At 38.4% G+C, this 27,591-nt stretch overlaps 1 protein-coding gene across 11 annotated transcripts in view; it reads right to left on the bottom strand.

Moving 5' to 3' along the window:
- LOC130859023 (DIS3-like exonuclease 2) overlaps positions 1-27,591 on the bottom strand; it is a 386,474-nt gene that overhangs the window by 222,047 nt on the left and 136,836 nt on the right. For all 11 annotated transcript variants that reach the window (XR_009055151.1, XM_057746243.1, XM_057746244.1 and 8 more), the window contains one exon: positions 22,210-22,447. Coding sequence is in view for 10 of the 11 variants with exons in the window: in XM_057746243.1 (XP_057602226.1) it covers positions 22,210-22,447 (238 nt within the window). In the remaining variant the exon portion in view is untranslated. The remainder of the gene's footprint in view (positions 1-22,209; positions 22,448-27,591) is intronic.

Below are 27,591 nucleotides of genomic sequence, written 5' to 3' on the forward strand. Positions count from 1 at the left end.
TACCTGAGGACTCTTAAAAATGCAAATTCTCAGACCCCACCCCAGACCTACTGACTCAGAACCTCTGGGGATGAGGCCCAGCCATCTGAACACACCTCCTAGGGGACTCTGACACCCACTAAAGTGAAGAACCACCGCCCTAGACAAATAAGCAATGACCTGCTATAGGAAGAGCATCTTCAGGCAATCAGGAGGGGACATAAGTTCAGTTGCACTTAGTGAGTTTGAGGTGTTATATATTAGATCTGATGCTTAAGAGAGAGTTCTGGGCTGGAGACAGAAATGAGCCTGTCGTGTGTACAGAGGAAAAATGAACAAGTAGACTGGTTCGCTTGGAGATGGTTCAGAATCAGAAGCGAAGAGAGGCTAGGAGAGGCTAGAACAGAGCAGTGAGGAACAACATTACCTAAGAAAGAACAAGTAGAAAAGTTTGCAAAGGAAACTGAGGCGGGATCAGAAAGGTAGGAGAATAATCAGCCTAATGTGAAGTCAGAGAAGCCAAAGAAAGCAAGTATTTCCATAAGAAAAGTACGGTCAGCACTGAAGACTTAGTGACAAGGTCACAGGAGGAAATGGAGTGAAGCAGAACACCGGGTGTGGGGAACTGAGCACGGGAACTGACTGCAGAGACGGGGGTGTACGCCAGGCTCCGGAAGGCTGGCTGTGAGGGCGGGAAACAACACAGGAACAGCACAGGGTGGAAGCTGGAGGGGGAGAAAGCAATCACAACACGGTTTCTTTTATTTTTTTAAGATAAGAGAAGCCCGAACACAGTTAATTGCTGATAGGAAAGAATCACTAAAGAAGGTGTGGTTGAAGAGGGCACAAGAAGAAAAGGAGGGGACCCTGGGCAGGAAGGGATGGGATCCAGAACCGAGAAGAAAGGATTAACCTCAGGCAGAAGGACTGTATCAGAATAAATGGAGGAGGGAAGGAGTCCAGCCATTGTAAGTCTGGCCCGTGGAAAGCTGAGGGGGTTCCACGGGGGTGGGGGTGGCCCACAGCTCTGGTTTCTTGAAACACAGAAGCCAATTCATCTGTTGAGAAGTGCTAGGGGAGGTGGAGGATACCTAATACATGCAGAGCTGGGTTCCACAATCCCAGGGGAGGATCACATGCTTCCCAAAACAGAGGCCCTGAACATGCCAGGCACTCTGCGCTATGCATTCAAAATATTAATAATAAAAAATTTTAAAAATAGTCATAGTAACTAGTTATTGAGCACTAATGGCACACACCTGGCACAGTGTTAGGTTATTTATATGCACTACCACATTTAATATTCTCCAATAATCCAATGAGGTAGGCAGGTATTATCTGCCAATTTTAGAGACAAGGCTGTAAAAGATCATTTAGGAGATACGGCTCACAAAGATCAAATAACATGCTTGCTCGTGGATACCAACTAGGAAATAACAAGGGGAGGATTCAAACCTAAGTCTCATCCTCTTCCCATAATGCCACACAACCTTCAGGATTTGAACAGGATTAACAGAAGTGAGAATGGAAAAGAAAAGGTGATTTTCGAGAGATGTGCCTCAATGATAAGATACTGGGAGAAGTCAATCAACTCGGGCCCATTTTGAGTTTGGGGTGACAATGGGATATAAGTATGATCATGTCCTTTACCCGAGCTGGAGATATGGTTCTACATCTTGGGGCAGAGATTGGGAATATGAACTAGATGATAACATTGTCTGAAAGAAGACAGATGTGTATAGATGGGGAAGAAGGACTTAACGTAAGAGTAACAGGATGAATAAATGAATGAAAAGAAAGCTAATACTCAAGCATTAAAAGGAAAAAATCCCTTCACTACCCAAATCTCCTTCCATGTTCTAATTTACAGACTGGTGAGAGATGAAGAACAGGGGACTCACTGTAGCAGGAATTGGTCACCCTTTTCACCAGACTGACCATGAAGATAACTTCAGGTTCCTGAGTTGAAGCATGCCCTGGATAGAGTGATTTTCGGGCTCAAGCCTGAGTCCTTTACAGAGTCTTCTCAGATGGGGCTTTGCACTGATTCCCATTCCCAGCTGTTAACTGTACTAATTACATCATCAACGCCACTTCTCTCTGAGCACTCTCTGCTCCATATCTTTCTCTTGCCCAGGAGAAACCACTTTTAAACTTCTCTCTACTAAAGCTTTAATTGGTTTTTGGCTTCATGGCTCCCCAAAGACCCAAAATGTAGGCACACATACTTATGTGCTCCCATCTATAGCTGGTTTTAACTTACTAATTCTGCATCTTTCCCAACAGATGAATGACTCCTCCAAGTTTAAGCTGCCTTCCATCTGAGTTTTTCTTAAAGGGACCAAGTTTGATCTGTTACTGTGATATGATCATTTCAACACCAGAAACACAGTGTTTACTAAAATCTGACTAGTGTTTCTTTACCTATCTTCTAAAGACTAGCTATCCATCAAAACTTCAAAAATTGAAAAAGGTGCTGAGCTATACCGTGGAGGGTTAAGTAGAGACTGGACTCAGAGTGTGGCAAGCTAAAGTAAATGAGTTTTGCCGTGTTTTGGGCCTGTGTTCCCGCATATATTAAACAGATTTCTCTCTCATGTTCTAAATCTCTTAAAGCACATGTGATATTTCATCCCACTGAGCAGGGATAATAAGATCGAGCCCACTGCTTGGGCAAAAGGGAAAGAACTAAAATGCTGCTTCTAAAGGGCCAGTTGTTCTCTTTAACAATTCAGTTGCTATTACCTAAAAATATCAGTACTCCAAAATGATCATTACCAGGCAAATGGAAACAGGTAGTTTAAAGAAGAAAAATTTCTTACAGGCTGCAGCATTTCTGAGACACATCATGCCCCTTAGGAAACAGAACAACGCACCATGTTGTTTGAATGTTTGAAACATCTTTAATGGAAAATTGCTTCTCTTTAATAAGGTAACAAGCTCTAGCTCTAAAATGCAAATCAGGCAGATCACTTCAGCCAGGTTATATAGACATGGATGAATTACTGCTTTTGATGCCAAACTGGCAGATCTGAAGGTTTTGTAATGGATCCTATGTGGCTGCTGTGAAGAAAAAGGATTCAGGTGTTAAACAGGAAAGCAACTAGTTTGGTCCTTCTTCAGTTTCAAAGAAGGAAAAGAAGGACATGTGCTGAGTACAAGACTGTTCTAGGGGCTGAATGTAGATAAAAGATGAGCAAAAACAGTTTCATGAGGGAAATAAAGAAAATATTCAACCATAATAATATCAGTCATGGAATATGAACTGGGGAAAAAAATACCTATAAAAAAGAGTCACAGAAAGGAAAGATCACACATTTAGTTGAAAGAAATAAATATTTCTCATGGGGAAAACATCTGTGGTGAGCAGACTCTAAGATGGCCCCCAATGACCCTCACACCACCTGCTCTTCGCACCGTTATATAACTCCCCTCCCTTTGAGTGTAGGCAGGACCTATGACTTGCTTCTAACCAACAAAGTATGGCCAAGATGACAGGATGTCACTTCCATGATTATGTTCCACAAGACTGAAACTTCCACCCTGATAAAAGACTCTCTCCCTTGTTGGATCTGATGAAGCCAGCTGCATATGGAGAGGCCCACACCAGCAGCCAGCAAGGAAGTGAGGTCCTCAGTCCAAAAGCCCACAAGGAACTGAATCTAGCCAACAACCATACAAACTTGGAAGAAGACCCTTCCCCAGTAGAGCCTTCAGATGACTGACACCCTGACTGCAACCTTGTGAGAAACCCTGAAGCAGAGGACTGTGCCGGGCCATGCCCAGACTCCTGCCTAAAGGGGAACCTTGTTTCCTCTACTCACAACACTTAGGATACCGAATGTATGCACTGCCACACCAAGCAATTCTCCAATTCTCTGTGGACACCACCTGGGGTCCTACAATTCAATTCAATTCTGGAGTTAGTACAGACCTCACAGGTTAAGGGCTCAGTCCCACAAGACTGTTCCCCCACCCCCACTTCAGACACCAAATGCAAGTAGCAGGTCTCCAGATTACCCACACTCCGAGTTGGCTACAAATTGAGGGGGTTCCCATAACCCCAACCTTAGGTTTGATAATCTGTCATAATGGTTCACAGAACTCAGGGCAGCACTTAATTTACGTTTACTGGTTTAGTATAAAGCATATCATAAGGGATATCGCCAAAGAGGTAGACAGGACGCTGGGGATCCTGAGCACAGGAGCTTCTGTCCCCATGGAGTCAAGGGAGGCACCACCCTCCCAGCACATGCATGTATTCACTGAGCTAGAAGCTCTCCAAACCCCATAGCTTGAAATTTTTATGGAGGCTTCGTATGGTAGGCATAATCAAATATTAACTCAATATTCAACGCCTCTCTGCTCCCTGAAGGATGGGGGTGGGGCTGAAAATTTCAAGCTTCTAACCATGGCCTGAAATGATTAGAATCATTTCATGGCCAACCCCATCCTGAAGTTATCCAGGAGTCCACCAAGAGTTGCCTCATAGAACAATAGATGCTCCTATCACTCAGGAAATTCCAAGAGATTTAGGAGCTCTGTGTAAGATGCTCCTATCACCATCATCACTCAGGAAATTACAAGGGTTTTAGAAGCTCTGTGTCAAGGAACCAGGGTCAAAGACCATATATTAGAACAAAAGATGCTCCTAGTACCCCTATCACTCAGGAAATACCAAGGTCTTTAGGAGCTCTGGGTCAGCAACCAGGTGCAGAAGCCAAATATGTATTCCTTATTATGTTCCACTGACCCACAGAAAATGTGAGAAAGTAAACATGTTGTTTTAAGCCACTAAGTCTGTGGCAAATTTGTTACACAGCAATAAATAATTAACACACATTGAAAATAGTTGACCTTTGAAGGTTAGAGGAATTTTCACCAGAGGAGATGAGGAATTAGGCACCATTCACGGCAGAAAAGAGGAGGCACAGAGACACTAAAGGCAGAAGAGGGAAGTGAGTGCTTAGTAACAATACAAGGCCCAGTTTGGCTGGATGTGAGGTCTAAGTGGGCAGGTGCAAGAACATAGGCTGGAGAGATAGGCAGGAGACCCCTGGGGGACAAGGACAGCCAGAAAGAGCCATTAGAGCTCATCACTGACATCATGTGGTCTGAGAACCTCTACAGGAAGATCCATTTGCCACTTGTTGCTTCAAGAGGCAACAGGCTTCAAAACATGATTTGGAAAACGCCCATAACTAAATGTTATGCTTTATTCTTTTCAGGATACTCTCCCTTCCATTACCACATTTGATTTATGCAAGAACCTGTGAAGAAGTAAAGGCAGGTATTTATTACGAAGCATTTTTTTTTTTTGGGGGGGGGGTGCGGGGTTTTTTGGTTTTATTTATTTTTTATAAATAAGAAAAATGAAGCACTAAGAGGCAAGAATGACTGGCAAAAGCTTTTCTTCAGTACTTTTTTATTTCCTACCAGGAGTGTTGCCACGTTTTATTGGGTCCTCCTTCCCTGGTGGAGATGCAAACAGGGCTAGCCAGACAGGTTTGGATCCTGGCCCCAATGTACCAGGGTGGGCCCATGGAGCATTTATACCTAGAACAGTGGGTGCAGTGAGCCTGCATGAACTGCAGAGCCAAGAACACAAAAGTTTAGTCCGTAGAAGCTGATATCAAAAGCACTTGGAAATAAGGAGGGTCAAAATGAATATCAGTCCCCAAGTCAATATATCAAGTTCATACTCGACTGCTGTCTCTGGCTTAAGCAAATGAGTCAGAGCTGAGGGGACTGGCCAAATAGGGGTCAGCTAACTGGGAGCAGAGATGAGAGATTTTACTATGCAGCTGAGCTTGACTCAGGGGCCTAGTGAAAGGGTGTGCAGGGGTGGGAGGCTGATTCCACTTAAAGGGATCGGGGTGACTCATTCATTTTTTAGTTGTTTTTTTTTTTTTAAAGCAATATCTGAAAACCAGGGACAATTTTTCTACTGCAAAATGTTAAATAAGATCTGTCCTTAATGGTGGACATTCTACACCCAGAGTAGGACAGCTGTCAGTTCCCTCTCCACATCCAGAGCCATACAAGCCAGTTTTTTTTTTCCCCAGTAGGCTTAGTTGGAATCTTCAACAGCTTTTTGTAAATCTCAACAGGTCATAGCTACCAATACTCTATTAGTCAAGCAAAGATTTCCCCTGACATGTTGCTGCATGACTTAAAAAATCTAGTTGGTAGTTCTCAAGGGAGAATGGGCATTATTTAGAGTGACCCAAAGGGGAAGTCAATGCCAGTAAGATGAATCATAATTCTGCATACCGGCAATGAAAGGGTCTCTATCAAAGCAAAAAAACAAACAAAAAAAACGACAAAAAAACACACACAAAACCTTAAGAAAGCAGGTTAAGCACTAAGTTACAAAAAAGGCTTCATTACTTAACTGAATAAAGCTCCCATATGCTGACTAGAGGGATGAACAGGGAAGAGCTGCTTGATTGGGCCTTCCCTTCTTGGAGTCTGAAGACTTGAAAACTAATTTCACAGACAAAAGTGCTCAGAATCCCAGGTCAAGGGAAGTGAGGATGAAGACATTTAACCATCCCCACCTGTAATGATTCTCATTTTCCCAGTTCAATAAACACAAAATTGAACTTCTCTCTTTCAATCCATTCTTTCAAAATAATAGTTAAATGCAGAAAAAGAAAAAAAAGAGGGGGCCCTCCCTGAATAAAGGTTATTTTAAACAATTGTGAGAATCAATCTTTTTAAATAAAAATAATCTTTAATCATTTGATATCCACTAAGGAAAAAGAGGCTGTCCTTCATTTCTTGAAAATACTCATCACTTCCTTCTTACTTCTATACACTTTTCTGTTAGGTCTTATACAAGGCTCTCAAACTCTTTACCAGTTACTTCCCAACCTCCATCCTTGCGCCTGAGTTTTCCATATCTACCAGCTTATGCCTTAGGATAATGACTACTTCAGGTAATTCCAACTGTGGACCATCGACCTGATAATCTCACCAATTTCCCAGAGCTTTAACTGATAATATTCAGATTTATAACTCTCACTACCCCTCCTCTGGGTCAATATTTCTATTTCCAATCACCCACTGGATGTCACAACCTGAATGTCCTCCATATAACTCAAATTCAACATATAATCTAGAACCCAGATTCACAATCCACCTCACACCTGGTCTTATTTTTCTCAATTAAGAATGTCAACACCGTGCAGCTGCTAAACTAGATATCAAGCTGATCTCATTCCCGAATGTTCCTCTGCCTTAAGCCCCATATCTGATCTACCATGAACTCTGTCAATTCTAGTTCTGAAATATCTTGCCTACCTATCCCTTCTTCTCCATTCCAGCTGCCACTGCTCTCAGTCAGGTCTTGAAGCATCTTAACTGGTCCCATGCCATGCCCCAATTTCTCCCCTCTTTCTAACAGTCTCCTTGCCATAACAACCTTGGGCAACTTCCCATTACCCAGATCTCTTAGCAACCACAGAAAACTGAACAAACCTTAACCACAGCCTATTTTTCTAGCCTCCTCTCCAGACTCCCCATCATGCATCCTGCACTATTCCCACTGTAGATATTAGTCTACCTACCATCCACCTCTGTGACCCTGTTCATGTCAAAAATATTTTTGACCCTTCCTCACCTGGAAAACTACTCTTCCTCCTCCTCTCACCTTCTCCCCCTTCCTCTTTGAATGGTTCCTCCCTCCCTCTGCAAATCTGTTCCTCTTCTCTTTGTGTACTGTCTGTGGTTACTAGAAGCCTCTGTTCCCTAATGACTTTTTCTCCAGCCCCCATTCCACACAACTTTGTAACCCCAGAGTCCTCAAGCTGTGGAGGAAAAAATCTAATGGGTCACTGACCAGTCAACATATTGATATTTCTTAAGTCAGAAGTCCACCCATGATCGAACTAAAGTCCTGAGGACAGGGCAGACTGCATTTACCACTTTAGGAAAGACAATTCCCATGGAAGGGGACTGAGGCTGTCAAGATCCAGAACACACGTCTGTTACTAGATCTCCTCTCAATGGAATAATTTCACCTCAAGGACAAGCATCTGGATTTCACTCTTCATTCATCTTTCTTTTCCTAGCAAGTGGCAGAATGCCTGGCTTTTCATTCCCTCTCTATCTCCTTGGATGCTCTTAGCTGAAATGACAGAACATTCAACACAAACTGGCTTTTATCTCAAAGGTGACTCACTGGCTAATGCAACTGGAAGTCAAGAAAGAAGACAGGCTTCAAGGTCAGTTCATCCAGGGCTCAGCCCACTGATGGTTGTAAGGACCCAGATTTTCTTCTGTTTCTCCACTCTTCTATCCACAAAGCTTGGTTAGTCGTAGAAGCTTCCAGTGCCAATTAGGGATAAATGTTTCATGTTCATGTCCATCAGGAAACTACTTACATCCCAGAATTCTAAGCAGGAGTCACCCTGATTAGACTGCTTAGGTCATGTGCCTATGGGAAGAGGAAATGGTTTGAAGCTGCAGTGTCCAATGCAGTAGCCACAAACCACATATAGCTATTTAAAATAAAATTAATTAAAATTAAATATAAATAAAAACTCAGTTTTTCAGTCATATTTCAAGTTCTTATCAGCCATATGTGACTAAATGGCTACAGTAATGAACAGTATAGAAAGTTCTATTGGCACACAGTAACCAAGTAACTGGTACAAGGCAACCAAAACTTGGCAGCTGGGGTCAACTTAGCTCAAAGTCCAAGGAATCTGGGGAAGGGGCAGATGTCCCAATGAAAAATCTGGCTGTATATGGGAAAGGGAAAGAGGGAAATAGACTCTAGGTGGGCAATGAGCAATGCTCAGCATATTCTTGTAGAAAGAAATTAAACTGATCTGGCATGATTTGCTCTTCAAAAAATAAAACCATTTGTAGAAACTGTCTGTCGTTATTAGAGGTATAAGGTGTTTTTCTTTGACGAACTCACTAACTTCCTGTGGGACACTGGACATGCCAAGTAACTTCTCTGAGTCTCAGTTTCCTCGTCTGTAAAACAAAAGGGATGAACTAGATCAGTTGTTTCTAATCTTTTAATCAGAGCAGAATTTTTTACAATACACTTTTTAAATTAATTTTGCCTAGGATCTCACTTTGAAGTATTTTTAGTAATAACTGCATCAAAAATTAATTAGTTACGCAGAGAATGGACTGGAGAACTCGAGGTTTGGGAGGGGGCGGGGGGGGTGAAGGGGAAGCTGAGATGAAGCGAGAGAGTAGCACAGACATATATATACTACCAACTGTAAAATAGATAGCCAGTGGGAAGTTGTTGTATAACAAAGGGAGTTCAACTCGAGGATGGAAGATGCCTTAGAGCACTGGGAGGGGGAGGATGGGGGGCACTCGAGGGAGGGTGGGGGGGGAGTCGAGGGAGGGAGGGAATACGGGGATATGTGTATAAAAACAGATGATTGAACTTGGTGTACCCCCCCAAAAATAATAAATAAATAAAATTTTTAAAAAAATTAATTAGTTATCCTGTTTTTTAATCAAAAACATACAACTGTTAATTAGAGCCTCTGGTCAGCAAGAAAAGTCAATGTTACCATGGTAGGCTGGTATGATTTGTATCAAAAGTAAAATAAGTTGACCTTGCAGTCTTACTTAAAGCAAATGAACTATTTTCATTTAGTGTCATGAAATATTTATAAATAATGTAAAGTACTCCACTGGAAGCCCGTAGGGGTGGACTAACATATGTCAAGGAGAGTACTTGATCTTGTAGGATTCATGTAGGTCCAGAATTTTATGATTTCTATAGTAACGCCACTATAAACAGATATGACCCTTGTCACTAGCATGGACTAGTCTGACCTGAAAAGTACCAAAGAGAGGGATGAGTAGACGGACTTGGAAGAAAGATTCTAGGGGTGACTGGAAATAAGGAGAAAATCATACCATTACACAAAGATGTTGATCTATATTTTTCATTATCAGTAAGCCCCCCAAAAGCAGATTATTAAGTAATCCAGGGAGCCAAGTATAAAGCTACAAGCGGACAGCAAGGAAGAGAATAAGAAGTGCAATACTGCAAAAAATGCTAAAAGAACCAAGGGCAGACCGGGGTGGCTCCAGAGACCTTCAAGTCTTTTTACCTCTACTGAGGAGAATGCCAGGCACATGTAGTGACTGACATACTAGAGGTTTGGGAACTTCTGTTCCCAGATAACAGCATGAACTACGTTCAGTAGAGATTACTTCCTTTTATTTAAATTTCTATTCCAATAATTTGGTGTTAAAGTGCTAGCAAGAAGGCTGACAGGCATGTCTATTCCTAGGTGCTGTAAGGAATGGATTGGGGCAGAGTATTTTCTATAAAATAAATTACTTGTAGTGTTAGAAAAATGTTCTGAAATCCAAGTTCCCGAGGTCCATTGATACATCAAAGACAAAATAGGTAGGAGTGACTCAATAATAAAAAATTAGAAGAGGGGAGTGAAAATGACAAGCCAGAGAAAGAATTGGAAAAGCTTCAATAAAGAACAAATGTAATTATTATTATTTCAAGATCCTCATAATTCCTCATGGTTTTCTGCCTCTGTTAACTCTTCTAATAACTATGTATTCAATAATTTAAAAATTCCTTTAAAAACACCCACATTTCTCAAACAGCTAAGTTTATGACCCAGCAATTCTACTCCTGGGTATAATTTCAATTGAACTGAAAACAGGATACTTGCTCACTAAAGTTCATTTCAGCATTATTCACTACTCAACAGCCAAAAGGTGTAAACAAACCAGTGTCCATCAACATGAATGAATAAACAAAATGTGGTATATTCAATATGATGAAATACTACTCAGTCATGACAAGGAATGATATTCTGACACATGCTACAACATAGATGAACCTTGAAAACATAACACTAAATGAAATAACCCAGAAACAAAAGGAGGAATATTGTATGATGCCACTTATATGACATATCAAGAATAGACAATTTATAGAGAGGAAGTAGATTACTGGTTATCAGAGGCTTGGGGTGGGTGAAATGGGGAGTTATTGTTTAACGGTTATAGAGTTTCTGTTTAGCATGATAAAAAAGTGTGGGAATATTCCTAGATAGCAGTAATGGCTGCCCAACATCATGAATGTAGTTAATGGGACTGAATCGTAAACTTAAAAATGGTTAAAAAGGCAAATTTTGTGCTATATAAATTTTATCACACACAAAAGATTTTTAAACCCACAAGAGTTTCTGTTTCTTATAGAGACTGTAGGGCAGGGTACAGTGTGGTAAGATGTACTGCCTTCAAGAAGGGAAACTTAGGTGGCAGAAGAGAACAGGTAGGCCCCTGTCCTCTGACAGTCCCTTAAAGAAACTCTTAGAATAGAGGGGTTCTTCAAGGAACTAACTAGATATTGATGACTAAACTACATTTCCAGTCCAAACTCTGACAAGAGCTTACATTTCCAACTACACATGACCACCTCAGACTTAACATGTCTAACAGAAACTCCTTAGGAATACAAGGTAATAGTAGAGATTACTTACAATAAATAAAAACAATAGAAATTTTTACTAAAAATTAAACAGACAAGTCATTTCCTAGTGTAATAAAAAATGAAGGGAAAACTGAAAGGTTTGATTATGGATGCAGAGGAAATTAATTGAAAAAACTTTGTACAACTCTACTCTAAAATATTAGAATAGGTGGCTAAAATTATGATTTTCCTGGAAAATATAAGTTATCAAAATTAACGCAAGAAGAGGGATAAAACCCTACAGAAACAAACAATCATTAGACATGGAGAAAGCTGCCAGCTAAAGCAAGCCCTAACCCATGTTTCAACCATGAGTTCTTTACATGCTTCAAGTATTGAGAATACTTACTTGACCATTCTCAATGCTATTCTAACTGCTCCAAAGCAGTAAAAAAAAAAAAAAGAAATGCTCCCCAGTACTTCCCATAAAGTTAACAGAGCCTGATACCAAAACACAAAAAAGACAGCACAATAAGACGAAACAGCAAACCAATCTCAAATTTTCTATTTTAAATCCAAAAATCATAGATAAATACTAGCAAGCAGAACTGAGTTACATATTAAAACATGCTATACACCATGACCAAATGAAAGACATGGTTACATGAGCGATGCAAGAATTATTCAATGTTATACATCAACAAGTAAACAAGCCAAAGAGGGGAAAAATGAAATCTTGATAGAAGCTCAAAAGGCACTTTAAAGAAAAATTCAATATTCATTCCCAAAAGAAACTTTTAGTAAAAAAGAAAGAGGACACTTGGTTAACTAGGTCTCAAGCCAACAACCAGCACTGTGCTTGAGGGTTCAATACTGGAAGCATTCCTATTAAAGTCCGGAAGAAGGCAATAACCACTATTATGTAATATCAATCTTAAAGCAATGGCCAATGAAATGAAGTAATAAATGAGAACAAAATCGGAAAGCTAGGGGCAAAATTATTATTTGCAGATAAAACTGTTTTATACCTAGAAGAGCAAAACCGCCAACTAGAAAATTACTGCAAACAATAAGAGCATTCATTAAGGTATCCAGTTTAAAGATACACAAAACAACCCCAATAGCTTTCTTATATATCAACAATCACATGCAGGAAACTGCTAGAAAAAATTTCCTTTCAAATTAATACTTAAGAACACAAAGTAAGTACTCATTGGTTTTTTTCCTAATACTCAAGTTTTTTCCAATGTGCAATAATGCTATATATAAACTATTAAACATATTAAGAGGATGTAAGATTCTATAATTCACATTGTGAATAGGTTTGGTAAACTAAGACATACATAGACCACGCTATAGTCAAAACAGCAGAACAAGGCACAGACAGTCCCCAAAAAAGACCCCACAACTGAGCAAAAAGATTGAGGCAACAGATTTATACCCAAATTATTTTAATTAGAACCACATGGGCAAAAAAATCAATCCAATAACCACACAAAAGTAAGGAACTGAAGAAGTGCGGCATTTCCTAACAGTAAATAATTAAAACATTCAGTAAACTCTTGTTCAGCATCAACTATCCATTTCAATAGCTTAAACCAGTGGTTCTCTAAGTGTGATTTGAGATCCTGCCAAAGGGTCCAAAAGGTCAAGATTCTTTTCATAATAATACTAAGACATTATTTGTTTCATTCACTCTCATTTTCTCATGTCTGTAAAGTAGAGGTCAGCAAACTAAAATGGCCCACAGGCCAAATCCAGCCATGTCCACTCATTTACATATTCTCTACAGCCACTTTCTGGCTACAAAAACAGAGTTAAGTAGTTGTGACACAGAGGATTCTGTCTCTGGTGTATCCCACAAAGCTGGAAATATTTACTATCTGGCCCCTTTACAGAACATCTTTGCTAACCTCTGCTCTAATGACAAATAGAATGTGTGCTTATGTATTCTTGTGTTCTCTAGAATTTTTAAGATAATCAATTTAAAGTATAAACAAGTACATTTTAGAAGTTAATTCCATTTTTTCCCTCAGAATTTTGACTATGGTTTTATCTACTATAAATCATTAACCTCACCAATGCCCAATAAATCACATTTTTAAACTCTGAAGTTTTCCTTAAACGTACACAGAAACACAACTAGAAGTAAGTACACTAATTTTGCAACATTTTAAAGCTTTCTTAGTTTTAATTTTAAATGCAGAAATACTGATAGATATAACCAACAAACAGAAAAGCACTTTGAAGTCTTCAATAATTCTTAAGAACACCAAAGTGTCCTGAGACCAAATAACTTGTGAATCACAGGTTTAAATAAAGTTGTCTGCAGCAGAATGCACATTCTTTTCAAGAACACAAGGAACACTCTCCAGGATAAATCACATGCCATGCCACAAAACAAGTCTCAACAAATTTAAGAGGATAGAAATTTTATCAAGCATATTTTTCCAACCACAACAGTATGAAACTAGAAATCAATTACAGAAAGAAAAATGGAAAAGGACAAACATATAAAGACTGAAAAACCAATGGGTCAATGGGGAAATCAGAAAATACCTCGAGACAAATGAATATGGAAACAAACTCTATGAGATGCAGCAAAAGCAGTTCTAAGAGGGAATTTTATAGTGATACAGGTCTTCCTCAAGAAAGAAGAATAATCTCAAATAAACAACCTTACCTACCATCTAAAAAGAAGAAGAAACAAAACCTAAAGTCAGCAGAGGAAAAGAAATAATAAAGATTAGAGAGGAAATAAAATAGAGACCAAAAAAACAACAGAAAAGATCAATGAAAACAAGAGCTGGTTTTCTGAAAACATAAACAAAATTGATAACCCTCTAGCCAAAACCACCAAGAAGAAAGGAGAGAGAACCCAAATAAACAAAGTTAGAAATGAAACAAAATTAGAAATGAGCAATAACAACCAATACCACAGAGACACAAAAAATCACAAGGAAATACTACGAAAAGTTATATACCAATGAACTGAATAACCTAGAAGAAATGGACAAATTTATAGAAACATACAACCTGCCAAGACTAAATCAAGAACAAAGAGACAATTTGAACAGACTGATCAGTAGCAGTGAAACTGAATTTGTAATTTAAAAAGTTCACAGCCAACAAAAGTCCAGGACTGGATAGCTTCATAGAGGAATTCTACCAAACACATGAAGAAGTGCTAATACCTATCCTCCTCAAACTATTTCAAAAAACTGAAGAGAACAGAACACTCCCACATCCATTCAGTGAGGCCATCATTACCCTGACACCAAAACCAGACAGACACTACAAAAGAAAAAAAAAATTACAAGCCAATATCTTTGATGAATATAGATGCAAAAATTCTCAACAAAATATTAGCAAACCAAATCCAGCACTATATAAAAAAGGATCATACACCATAATCAAGTGGGATGTATTCTAGGGACACAAAGATGGTTCAATACTTGCAAATCAATCAATGTGATACAGCACATTAACAAAAATGATAACAATCACATCATCTCAATAGACACAGAAAAAAGCCATTGACAAAAGTCCATATCCATTCATGACAAAAACTCTCATCAAAGTTGGTAGAGAGGGAACATATATGTACATAATAAAGGACATTTATGACAAATTCACAGCTAGCATCATACCCAGTGGTGAAAAGCTCAAAGCCTTTCTTCTAAAATCAGGAACAAGACAAGTATGCCCATTCTCGCCACTTCTATTTAACACAGTACTGGAAGTCCTGGCCATAACAATCAGACAAGAAAAATTTTAAAAAGGCATCCAAATTGGAAGGGTAGAAGTAAACTGTCACTATCTGCAGATGATGTGATATTATATATAGAAAACTTTAATGTCTCCACCAAAAACTATGACAATTAATAAATGAATTCAGTAATGTTACAGGATATGAGATTAATATACAGAAATTTGTTGCTTTTCTATATTCTAATAATAAACTATCAGGAAGAGAAAGAAAAAAAATCTCATTTAAAATCTCATCAAAAAGAATAAAATATCTAGAAATAACTTTAAACAAGGAGATGAAAGACCTATATTGTGAAAACTACAGAACACTGATGAAGGGAAGTAGAAGATGATACAAAGAAATGAAAAGATATTCCATGCTCTTGGACTGGAAGAATTAATATTGTTAAAATGGCCATACTACCCAAAGCAACCTACAGATTTAATGCAATTCCTGTTAAAATACCCATGACATTTTTCACAGAATTAAAACAAACAATCCTAAATTGTATATGGAACCACAGACCTGAAAACCCTGAACTGTCAAAGCAATCTTGAGAAAAAAGAATAAAGCTGAAGGTACCATCCTCCCTGACTTCAGACTATACTACAAAACTACAGTAATCAAAACCCCATGGTACCAGCACAAAAACAGACACATAGATCAATGGAACAGAATAGAGAGCTCAAAAATAAACCCATGCACCTACGATCAATTAATCTATGATAAAGGAGGCAAGAATATACAATGAAGAAAAGACAGTCTCTTTAGTAAGTAAAGCTGGGAAAACTGGACAGCCACATGTAAAAGAATGAGAGAACATTTCCTCAAACTATATACAAAAATAAACTCAAAATGGATTAAAGACCTAAATATAAGATCAAAACCCATAAAACTCCTAGAAGAGGACATAGGTAGGACACATACTAGATATGCTGTAAGAATTAAATAAACATCATGAGGACCAATTATAAAGTACTTAGGGCCTAGTACATAGTAAATGCTCAATAGGTATCAGTGATTATTATGTGTAAACACATATATGCGTATGCATGTGCACAAAAATATATCTAGGTATATCCTAGATACGGCAAAAGAAGTATTTAGAGGGAATTTTATAGCTTTAAAAACATTTTAAAGGAAACAAGAAAAGCTGAAAAGATGTGTTCAACTCAAGAAGTTGGGAATAGGGCAAAAAAGCAACCCCCTCCCCCAAATAAGGAATTAAATAACTAAGATAAGGGCAAATATCAATGACATACAGAACAACATCAACAATAAATAGAAAAATAACACAACCAAAAATCATGTTCCTTGAAAAGATTAATAAGATAGATCTTTGGCAAGCAAGAGTTAAAAAAGAAGAGTCAATTAAAATACAGAATGAAAAGGGAGGCAAAAAGTACTGACACAAGGAGTTTTTTTTAATAATTAAAAAATATTAACGAGTATTAGGAATATCTATGTGCTCGTAAGTTCAAATGGATTAATTCCCCTTAAGTTATGCCAAAATTGGCATCAAAAACAGAGAGATTGAACAGACCAATCAGTATAAAAGAGACTGAAGAGCAAAGATCTTGCCTTCTGAAAAACAGCAGGTGCAGACAGTTTTACAATGAGTTCTACCAAATTTTAAGGAACACTTAATTCCCGTCTTATACAAGCTGTTCTGGGAAAATAGTAAACAGTCAGTTATTTGCAAAGCAGAAATAGAGACACAGATGTAGAGAACAAACTTATGGATACCAAGGGGGGAAGGGGTGGTGGTGGAATGAACTGGGAGACTGGGATTGACGTATATACACTACTATGTATAATAGATAACTAATGAGAACCTACTGTGTAGCACAGGGAACTCTACTCAGTGCTCTGCAGTGACCTAAATGGGAAGGAAATCTGAAAAAGAGGGGATATAAGTATATGTATAACTGATTCACTTTGCTGTACAGCAGAAACTAACACAACATTGTAAAGCAACTATACTCCAACAGAAATTAAAAAAAAAAAAAACTGACCAGGATATTTCATGAAGCTAATATAACCTTGATTCTAAAAACCAGATAATGATAACAAAATGATAGGTCCATCTAACATGATACAAAAAATCCTGCACTATATATTACCTAAGTAAATCCAATATTGTATTTAAAAAATAATAATATATTGGGATCAAGTAGGATTTATCCTAGGAATTCAAGGATGGTTCAACAACAAAAATAGATTTAAAGAATAGAAACTAAATGATACCCTCAATCAATAAAGAATCAGTTTCATAAAGTTCAGCAAAAGGCAAAACTGTGGAGTTAATAAAAGATTGTATGGGAAAACATCTATGTGACCGAGGAACATGAAAAAAACTAAAAAAACTTTAAAAATCATAAAATACCACTAAAAAAATCATAAAGTATATGATTAATTTTATCACAGAAAAACTAAGAATTTTCGTTCAGTGAAAACCACCATGAAGTTAACAGACAAATGACTAAAGGACAGAATGGTAGAAGATATTATTAATGCCTAAAATGGAAAAGGGATTATTATAGAGAATAGATAAGAAATTCCTGCAAATCAACAACAGAACAGTAACCCTGGTGGAACAATGGGCAAATGATATGAAAAAGCAATTTACAGAACTTAATCTCTAGAGTGTAAAAACTAGAAAGCTGAATAATTCTAATTACTGGCAGGAATGAGAAGATATAAGAAGCCTCATGGGTGTGGAGAGAAGGGAACCCTCCTACACTGTTGGTGGGAATGTAAATTGGTGCAGCCACTATGGAAATCAGTATGGAGGTTCCTTAAAAAACTAAAAATAGAGTTGCCATATGATCCAGCAATCCCATTCCTGAGCATATATCCAGACAGAATATAATTCAAAAAAATACACGCATCTTTATGTTCATAGCAGTATTATTTACAATAGCTAAGACATGGAAGCAACCTAAATGTCCACTGATGGATTAATGAAGAAGATGTGGTAGACACGCACACAGACACACAGACACACACACACACACTGGAATACTACTCAGCCATAAAAAAAGAGTGAAATAATGCCATCTGCAGCAACATGATGGACCTAGAGATTATCATACTAAGTGAAGTAAATCAGAAAGAGAAAGACAAATACCACATGATATCATTTATATGTGGAATCTAAAATATGATAAAAATGAAACAGAAACAGACTCACAGACATAGAGAACAGACTTGTGGTCGCCAAGGAGGAGGTGGGGTATAGGAGGGAAGGACTGGCGTTTGGGATGAGCAGATGCAAACTATTTTATATAGGATGTATAAACAACAAGGTCCTACGGTATAACACAAGGAATTATATTCAATATTCTGTAATAAACCGTAACGGACTTCACAGGGAGGAATGGTTGGTCTAGCACAGGATTTGGTCTTAGACATCGGAGGGCCTGACCATCTGTCTCTACCTGAATCACACATGATATGAATGCACTGCCCACTCAGTCTATAAGACAGTGAAGTAAAAGTTCCCACTGTATCCTTCTAACATAGGTCTGGACAAGGCTTTACTCTTTTTTTTAATGATATGTTGAAACACCGGCACAAAATACTGTCCAAAAATTGTGGTTGATGGGAAATTGCCATATATTTAATTTTTAATATAATTTCTGAGGCAAACAACTGTCTTCTAATCTTCTAATTGTATTAATCATCATTATATACAGTGGAGAGATCTCAGAATCTGGAAACATTAGCAGAAAGGAAATGAAAAAAAATCAGCTCTGAGAAAGAAAGTTTCCAGACAGTCCAGAGAAAGGGTTCTTGGGATTTCAGTAACCCCAAAGTATCACGAGAGAATAATTACATGGATCTGCTTTTCTCAGCCAAAGGGAAATAAGGTTACTTTTTATGCAAGGAAAGAGAACTTAAACCTAGGCACTGAAAGGGCCTGTTGCTGGAAGGAGATGAATTTTAAGTGTGGAAAAAAAGGGCTCTTCCTGACTCCTCAGACTGACTTGGGCAGGCCCCAGGAGGAGGAGTAATCAATTGATTCAAACCTCAGACGGAATCAAGGATTTCATGTGGATTCTCCCTTCAAAAAAAGAGTTGAAGATGGCCAGAGACAAAAGAGAGAATTGAAAGGGTCACCGACTCTACATTCAAACCCATGTTCAGTCATCAGACTACTAAAAGAAACTTGTCTCCAGACCAGAAAGCTGAACAAGATCTCTGACAGACCCTACTACGGTAGAGAACAGGAAAAGTACATCACAACCTGATTAGGTCATCACTGCCAAGATTCAGAGGCCAAAACTGTTCTTAAAGTTCCCAAAAATGTATGATAAAGAGCTACTGTACCACTTAGTCATGACATTTTCTTCATCCTTTGGAGTTTGCTAACCAGGCAACCATTACTCAAATACTTGATATCAAAGAATATTTACTTGGGTTGTCCCCAGTCTCGACACAGATGGCAGTTTTCTGTGCTGACAATAAGGCCACTGCCTGGGAAGTGGTAAAAACTCAGCCTCAGGAGGCTGTGGGACTGGACCCTACAAAAGGGGCTCAGGTCTCTGGCCCTTTCTCTCTCGGGGGCTGAGGACGATCCAGATCCTTGCTGTCTTCCTAGAAGAAACAACTGTGTAGGTCAGAGATGCGCAGAGAAACTCTTCTCTAAATGCAGTGATAGGCATGTGCTGCAGCCAGCTGGGGCTACCTACTCACTTATCAGAAAAATTGGCAGTTATGGTAAAGATATGAATGTTTCCTGGGCAAAAGGGATATACAAAGTATACACATGCAACATGTAATGCTTGCTCTGGACTAAAAAAAACATGACATTTAAATAAAAATAAACAAAAAGCACTCTTGCACACAAGTGTAAACTAGGATTAATAATCCATTTGCAATTTACAACACAAACCAAAGAACTTTTCTAGAAGTCTTAGGAAAAGTTTATGATATTCTTAAGGTTATGGTTTGTTTCAATAACAGATTTCAAACCCTTAAATGGTGCAGAAAGTACTAACATCCTAACTGTAACCAGATTTTATATTATCCAGAGACGAGAAGCTGGTTGAAATATCCCTAAAAACACCATGATTTTTAAAAGAGCAAATTGCAATTTTCCTAAATATCAAGAGGGCAAGAAATGAGAAACAGCCATGTGGTTTCACAAACTCTCTATTTAGAGTCTAGCAGGAAAGAGAAATTGGTACCAGATACTGAGGGAAGGATTAAGGCTGTTCCTTCAGTCAGGGCCAGTAAGAAAGCAATATAAATAAGAGTAGGATAGGAAGACCATAAAAACAATAAGGAAAAAAACTGCATACAGTGGACTTGTAAAACATTCAATCATACTTACCTGCAACAGAGATGGAGGAAAATTACAATAAAGGACAAATCAAGAGTAGGTCTGGCATCAGAATTTCCCAAAGAACAAAGTGAATTATTAATATCCTCCCCGGCACTTCCATCCATCAATATTTCCTTGCCCTTGTATTGGTACCAATCACTAATTAGAAACTGAAGCATCTTATCCCTTCAACTTGGAGCCCAGGAGAAAAGAGGCTGCTGAGGTGTGCCAAGTTCAATCACCTGAGCTAGGTTTCCACAAAGTAGTTTTGGGCCAAATACCAGGTAAGTTTTAAAGTACTCCTTCCCCTGGCTTTGTCCTTCACGTATCTCCCTCCCTTGGTGACCTTGCTGATGAAGGATTTGGCTATTTAGGGTCCTGGTTATTTCCCTCTCTTCTCATAAAAAGACAGGACTCACAGTACTGATGCCATTATGATAATACACATGTATTCTCAGAAGAGGGTCACAGTAACCAACTGTTTTTAAAGGAAGAAAGAAGAAACATCAGAAGGATGAATTTTCAAGGAATAACATCCAAATGAAGTTTGCTGGGCCCTGAACAGTGGAACCACTAGTTATCTAAGCAGGCCACAAAAACAAAGGGAACTTGGGTACCCTCAGGTCAACACACCTGGTGAGGCAGTGAGGAAGCAGTAGCCTCTTCATTCAGACAGAATTTCAAAGTTGGAAAGTTCTTCTGAATGAGCAGTACTTGGCACCAGAAAGCGACATATGCTTTTAGAAAATGCTCGCTGCCCCAGATCACTACCTCATCAGCAGTGGAGTCATAGGGTGATCCTTATGCAGTCACTTCCTGAAATCACCTCCAGCTTTCTTCAGGATGTCAGAGACCTGTGCTCACCAGTCCCTATCATAGGGTGTCTGCTGAACATCCTCCTTTAGTAATCTTCTGGCATTTCTTCTAGACTTTTATGGGGACTGTGCCAGAACCTTCTTCCTGATTAAAAAACCTCATCATCTATTGGCCTAGCCAGGTCAATTTTTTCCATTTCATAACGTACATAAAACTCAGTTTGGCTGGAAAACATATTCCCTGCACTTAAAACCTCCTAGAAATCTATACGTTGAAATATTCCAATTTTCATTGCTACTCTCCCTTAAGTGTCCCCGAATGCTGTCAGGTAGGGCCCTTGGTCACAGCTCCTCGCCTTTGTTTACAATTGCTTTTTTCAGCATCCAGCATTTCAGGCTTAAGTTTTAATGAGAGAAAATAAGACTGGCTTTTTAAAGGCTTACAATCAAAACACTTTGTAAAGATAATCTACTTACAGAATTTAAGATGATCCCTTCCCACCACTAAGGACAAAATGTATGGAGTTAAAATTAAAGCACATCCAGGGTAAAATGAAGTGCTTTTTTTGCAAGGATTTTAAAGATTGGTTTAATTCGGTTCATATCAACCCACAAGGTGGGATTGGGCTCATCACAGGAAATTTCAAGGTTAGCTATCAACAAAATGCAAAACCCATTAGGAAATGGCAGCAGCAACCAATGACCACAAAGACCACCAGCAGCATTTTTGTCCCCTCCTCATAAACAGCAGCTGGAAGCCTATCAAAGATCCCCCTTTCCTAAAAGCTGCCACAGGTTACAAACTGGAGAGATATCAACTGTATTGTGTGATTAATTCTGTAGCTCAGAAAGAATTCTAATACTTAATCTACTAAAATAAAATGCCAGAGAGCAGTCCAGTACTCACCTTTTTCATGAACACAAACTGAGAGTTTCTTAACACCATCAACCAGAGCATTTTGTGTGTTGCCATGTCCATCTTCTGAGTCGCTGTCATCATCAAACTGAGCCTCTATAATGACATCAGGACTGTCATTATAGCCTTTCAGGGACTGCTGCGGGAGATGGCTTCCACAGAGCTCCTCGGGGAGATCTGATTCATAGGCACCTTCTGTTTCTTTGTCATTGCTCTCTGGTTTAATTACCTGGAGAAAATAGAAAAGTTCTGCTAAATCACTGGAGGGAAAAAAGGGAATGTACCGATTTTCCTTTTTTCATTTTTCTTTCCTAAGAAAAAACTGCATATTCAGAAGCACTGGACATGCACCATATAGTATGAAAAAGAATCTTAATTTTCCAGATGTATCTTACAATCAACCCAGCTCTTTAAGATGCCCAAGATTAATGCTATATTCATGTCTCATTTTTCTGATGTACATTTTCATCCTCTATCCCACAAAGGCCCTGAATACCGTAAGTACCTCGCTGCTTCACAAAGGTTCATCACATGGGACCAACTAGTATGTTGGGAAATGATAAAAGAACTCAAAACAGTATGTCACTGCGTTCCCAAATGAAACCATAAGAATGTTAGATGAAATAGAAAAAACAAAATTAAGCATGAACAAGAGTTTATAAAATGTTCTCATAAAAAATATAAACCCTTCATTCTCCATTTTGAGGCCTGAGATCAGTAGAGAAAGCACACAACTGACAGACATTTACACTAGAAATAAGAATGAGCATTACACGATATGTCAAAATTTTTAAATTTTACAAAATGAAGCAAATAGGAGAAAAAAATTCACTACTAATCCATTCAATGAGTTAGTCACATGACATTCATATGACAGTACTCTTTGATTTCTGTGGGCACAATATTAACATACACCTGTGTTATTTAGTCATTCAAAAAGAAAAGGTGACCCTACTATATGTAAATCTGCCTACCTACAGTAGCAAAAAAGCAAATTTTGTAGGTTCTAGATGTTACTTAGAACACCACATCTTTCTAATAATCTATTTCTGGATGAGAAATCTATGTGCAGGGAATCCCCTGCTGGTGCAGTGGATAAGAATCCATCTGCCAATTCAGGGGACATCGGTTCGAGCCCTGGTCTGGGAAGATCCCACATTACTCGGAGCAACTAAGCCCGTGCGCCACAATTACTGAGCCTGTGCTCTAGAGCCCATGCTCCACAACAAAAGAAGCCACTGCAATGAGAAGCCCGTGCACCACAACTAAGAGCAGCCCCGCTTGCCACAACTAGAGAAAGCCTGCGTGCAGCAGTGAAGACCCAACACAGCCAAAAATTAATTTTAAAAAATCTATGTGCAATTTAAACATATAATCAAGATGTGATCGTGTGTGTGTGTGTGTGTGTGTATGAGTTTGATTACTATTGGCAGCACATTCATTTCATTCTTTCAAACAAATGCTAGGAGGCCAACCTTGTGCCAGGCACCCTCATGAGGCCTACATTCTAGTGGGGAGACAGATGGTGAACAATTTATTCATTCAACAAATCATGGAGGCGAGGCGGGGTGGAAGCTGGAATGAAGTGAGAGAGTAGCACTGACATATATACACTACCAAAAGTAAAACAGATAGCTAGTGGGAAGCTGCTGCATAACACAGGGCGATCAACTCAATGATTGCTGATGACCTAGAGGGGTGGGATAGGGAGAGTGGGAGGAAGGCTCAAGAGGGAGGGGATATGGGGATATATGTATAAATACGGCTGATTCACTTTGTTGTACAGCAGAAACTGGTACAACAGTGTAAAGCAAGTATATTCCAATAAAGATCGGGAAAAAAATTATTACAGAGTAACTTTCATGGTGCCACATGCTGTCCTGGGTGGCAAGGATGCAGCAGTGTACACAATCAAAGGTCTAAGAGTGATAAGTGCTAGTGAAAAAATATATAATATGAAAATGCTATTTACTGGAGTCATGAGGCTAGTTTACTAGTAGGGTGGTTAGGGAGGATGCCTCCTGGATAAAGTGACATTTGGGCAGAGACCTGAATGAAGTGTGTGAGCTTCTAGCAGTTTTTCTATGTGTTTATAATTGAGAGGTCTAATATTTTTCTGAGTTTAACTTTGCGGTTTCAAATTAGATGCCTGCATTCAACAAACCAGATTAATGTTCAAATTAGATCACACAAAGATCATGCTTAATGAAAGATCTTTATTTTATACAAGGCAGAAAAAGTTATTAAAAGAAATCTTTCTCCAAACATTATAATGTCACAGATTTCAATTAACATAACTGTCCCCCATGAATACCATAATATCCACCCAGCAAATCAAAGCAAAATATTACAAAGATATCCACACAGAATACAGACTCTAAAAATATATTTCAAAAGTTTTAAAATATTTGACTTCATGAAAATATAACAGAAAAACCTGTAAGAAATAATTTTTCTGAGCAAAATTGTACCTTTTAATAAAATGTTTTGAAAACTTAATTCCCAATTTCTGAACATATTTAATGAAATTTTCTTTCAACTCTTGTCATGTTTTGACTCGTCAGACTCACTGATTTGTTCATTCATTAATTTGTTCATTATTTCCATATTTGTTCATTATTTCCAAACAAACAAGGCTCCCTTTCTTTGACAGTGAAGAAAAAAAAAAAAAAAAAAGTTCAACTGGCTAAGCCAGAAATCTCTAAAAAGATTCTCTTCAGGCCCCTTCCTTCATGAGAACAGAAGAGTGAAGCAACAGCTAAGCTTTAAATTAATACACAATTACAAAACCAGCTCTCTTGCACTTCTGCCTTGACATGTAAGTCCTGGTTTCATACCTGACCCAAAATATGTCATTCAAAAAACAGAGAATTCACTGACAAATTAGAGAAGAAAAAGAATCTAATATCACTCAAATCAGCAAATCCATTCAATTTCCTTAAATGTGCCAAACAAATTCAATAACATTTAGGAAGATCTGCCCCGACCATCCTCAAAGAATTAACACAACCTTGGGCACTGTCAGAATAGCCCAAAGCACAGGCAGGAGGTACGTGTGCATACCCTACCTCTAAAGCATGATCACTCGTCTCCTGTTCTTTTTTTTTTTTTTTTCCTTTAAGGATGATTGTCATTGCTTTTTTTAAAGCTCTTTATTGAAGTATAATTGCTTTACACTGTTGCGCCAGTTTTTGCTTCCTGTTCTTTTCTATGTGTCATCCCATACATACTTTATCTATAAGGTAAAATGTAGTCTTCTGGAAAGATGTTAAACAAAGGTTCCAGGTCTCTACTTTCTATTATGTATTTATTTCTACCACTAATGGTTTCAGAAAGGATTTCCTTTCCACAGACCAAGGAGAAAATATTAGAGGGGTAACCAGAATTCTGACTATAAAATCTGAAGGCTTAACTACCCCACAATGAAAAGTAGTCTTTGTATGTTATGTATACATGTGTGAATAACACACAAAGAGAATTCTGTAATTACCATGATTCTGCCTACATACATACTAAGAACTATGCTTTGGCTTACACATACAAAGTTCAAAGAAAAGTCAATGGGAAGAAGAGCATAGTGGAAAGCACTAACCAGAGTACAGCAAGCTTAATTTTATAGCACATTTCAAAACCAACCCAGCTCTGATTTTATGATAATCTCCATGGCTTAGACTAGCTATACTCAAGAATTAGTGTTTTCGGCACTAAATTCACTTTTAAGTTACTAAAGCAGAGAATGTTGTACAGTAGCAGGGTTTAATGTATAAATTAAGTCATTCCAAACTGTGTAATTAAAATATAAATTAAGACATTGCATTTTTAAAGTATTTGCATTCTATTTTTGTTATAGCAGTACACACAAGAACAGAATAAACGTTACAGGGGGAAAAGGTCATCTTAAGGCCACAGGATACAAAAGGCACTCTAAAACCCTGCCATATCACACACTGGTTAAGAGTGAGGGTTGTGGAACTCCTTAAAGAAATGGCTAATTCAAGTCTAGAAAAGGAAATACACAAGATGAACCTGGAAGATCTTGTCATACAGGAAAAACAAGGCAGCTAATCACAGGCTACCAGGGTCTCATCTAAAGGACTCAGGAATCATCATGAAAGGGTTCTCTCTGATCAACCTCAGAAAACTCTAAACATTTATCCTAACTTTCCTGTACAAACTGTACCTCAGGTTAACCAAACAGTTGATGAGGTAAAGTTCTTCTTGACAGAAGAGTTTCAGCTAATTAAGAAGGAAGGAAAGACTTTCATTATCACCATTTTGCTATCCCTACTGAAATAATGGATTCAGAAAATGATCATCAATGGTTGCTAAATGCTGACGGGGATGGAGTTTTATAATAGGTGGACCAGAGCAGCAATACCTGAACCCACCGATTAATACAAATATCATAAAAAGAAAAAGAACCAAAGGGCTTCCTGATATACTATAATTAGGAAGTATATACCATCATCTATGAAGTATTTTCCTCCTAACTTGAACTTGAATCTGACCTGATACAGGGAACAGAGGAAGATGTTAAATAGTACTAGGGAGAGGATCCATTTGCAATCACTCCCTAGATGATTTCATCCAGTCTCATGGCTTTAAATCTCTCTACGTGCTATTAACTCCAAAAATTAAATGCCTAGCCTTAACCCTTCCCCTGAATTCCAGACTCATACCCAATTGCCTACCTGACATCTTCATCTGGATGTCAGTTGGCACCTCAAACAGGAGAACCCTTGGTCCCCACCAGAACCCACTCCTCTCCCAGTACTGCCTCTCTCAGCAGATGGCACCACACTGGCACATCACTCTTGACTCTTTCCCTCTCACATGCCACATCCAATCCATCAAGAGAGCCTTCCTATAAAATATATCTTCTTGCCACTTCCACTGTTACTATAAAAATCCAAGCAACCTTTATCTCCTTGCAGAACTACTGTTAATAACTGGTCTCCTGACTTCTATTTTGGACCAAAGGAATTAAAGTGATCTTTTTCAAACAAATCAATTCGTGTCATTCTCCCAACAGTTTTCCGACATCCTTCCATCATCAGGCTACAAGGTCTTGTCAAATCTGGCTTATGTCTATTTTTCCATTCTCATTTCTACAACCTCCTCCTCTGCAAATTACACTCCAATCCTAGAGATCTTCTTGCTATTCCTAGGATACTAAAATCTTCCACCTTGAGAGTTTTACATTTGCTGTTCCCTCTATCTGGAAAACTCTTTGCCCAGCTATTCACAGGGATTGCTCTCTTCATTTGGTTTAGGTCTCTGCTCAAATATCCTCCTCTCAGAGAGGCCTTCCCTGATCACAATAACTAAAACAGCCCCACCTCACTGTTATGACTCTATTTTCTTACCCTACTT

The sequence above is a fragment of the Hippopotamus amphibius genome, chromosome 8, assembly GCF_030028045.1.
Source record: "Hippopotamus amphibius kiboko isolate mHipAmp2 chromosome 8, mHipAmp2.hap2, whole genome shotgun sequence".
Taxonomy (NCBI): domain Eukaryota; kingdom Metazoa; phylum Chordata; class Mammalia; order Artiodactyla; family Hippopotamidae; genus Hippopotamus; species Hippopotamus amphibius.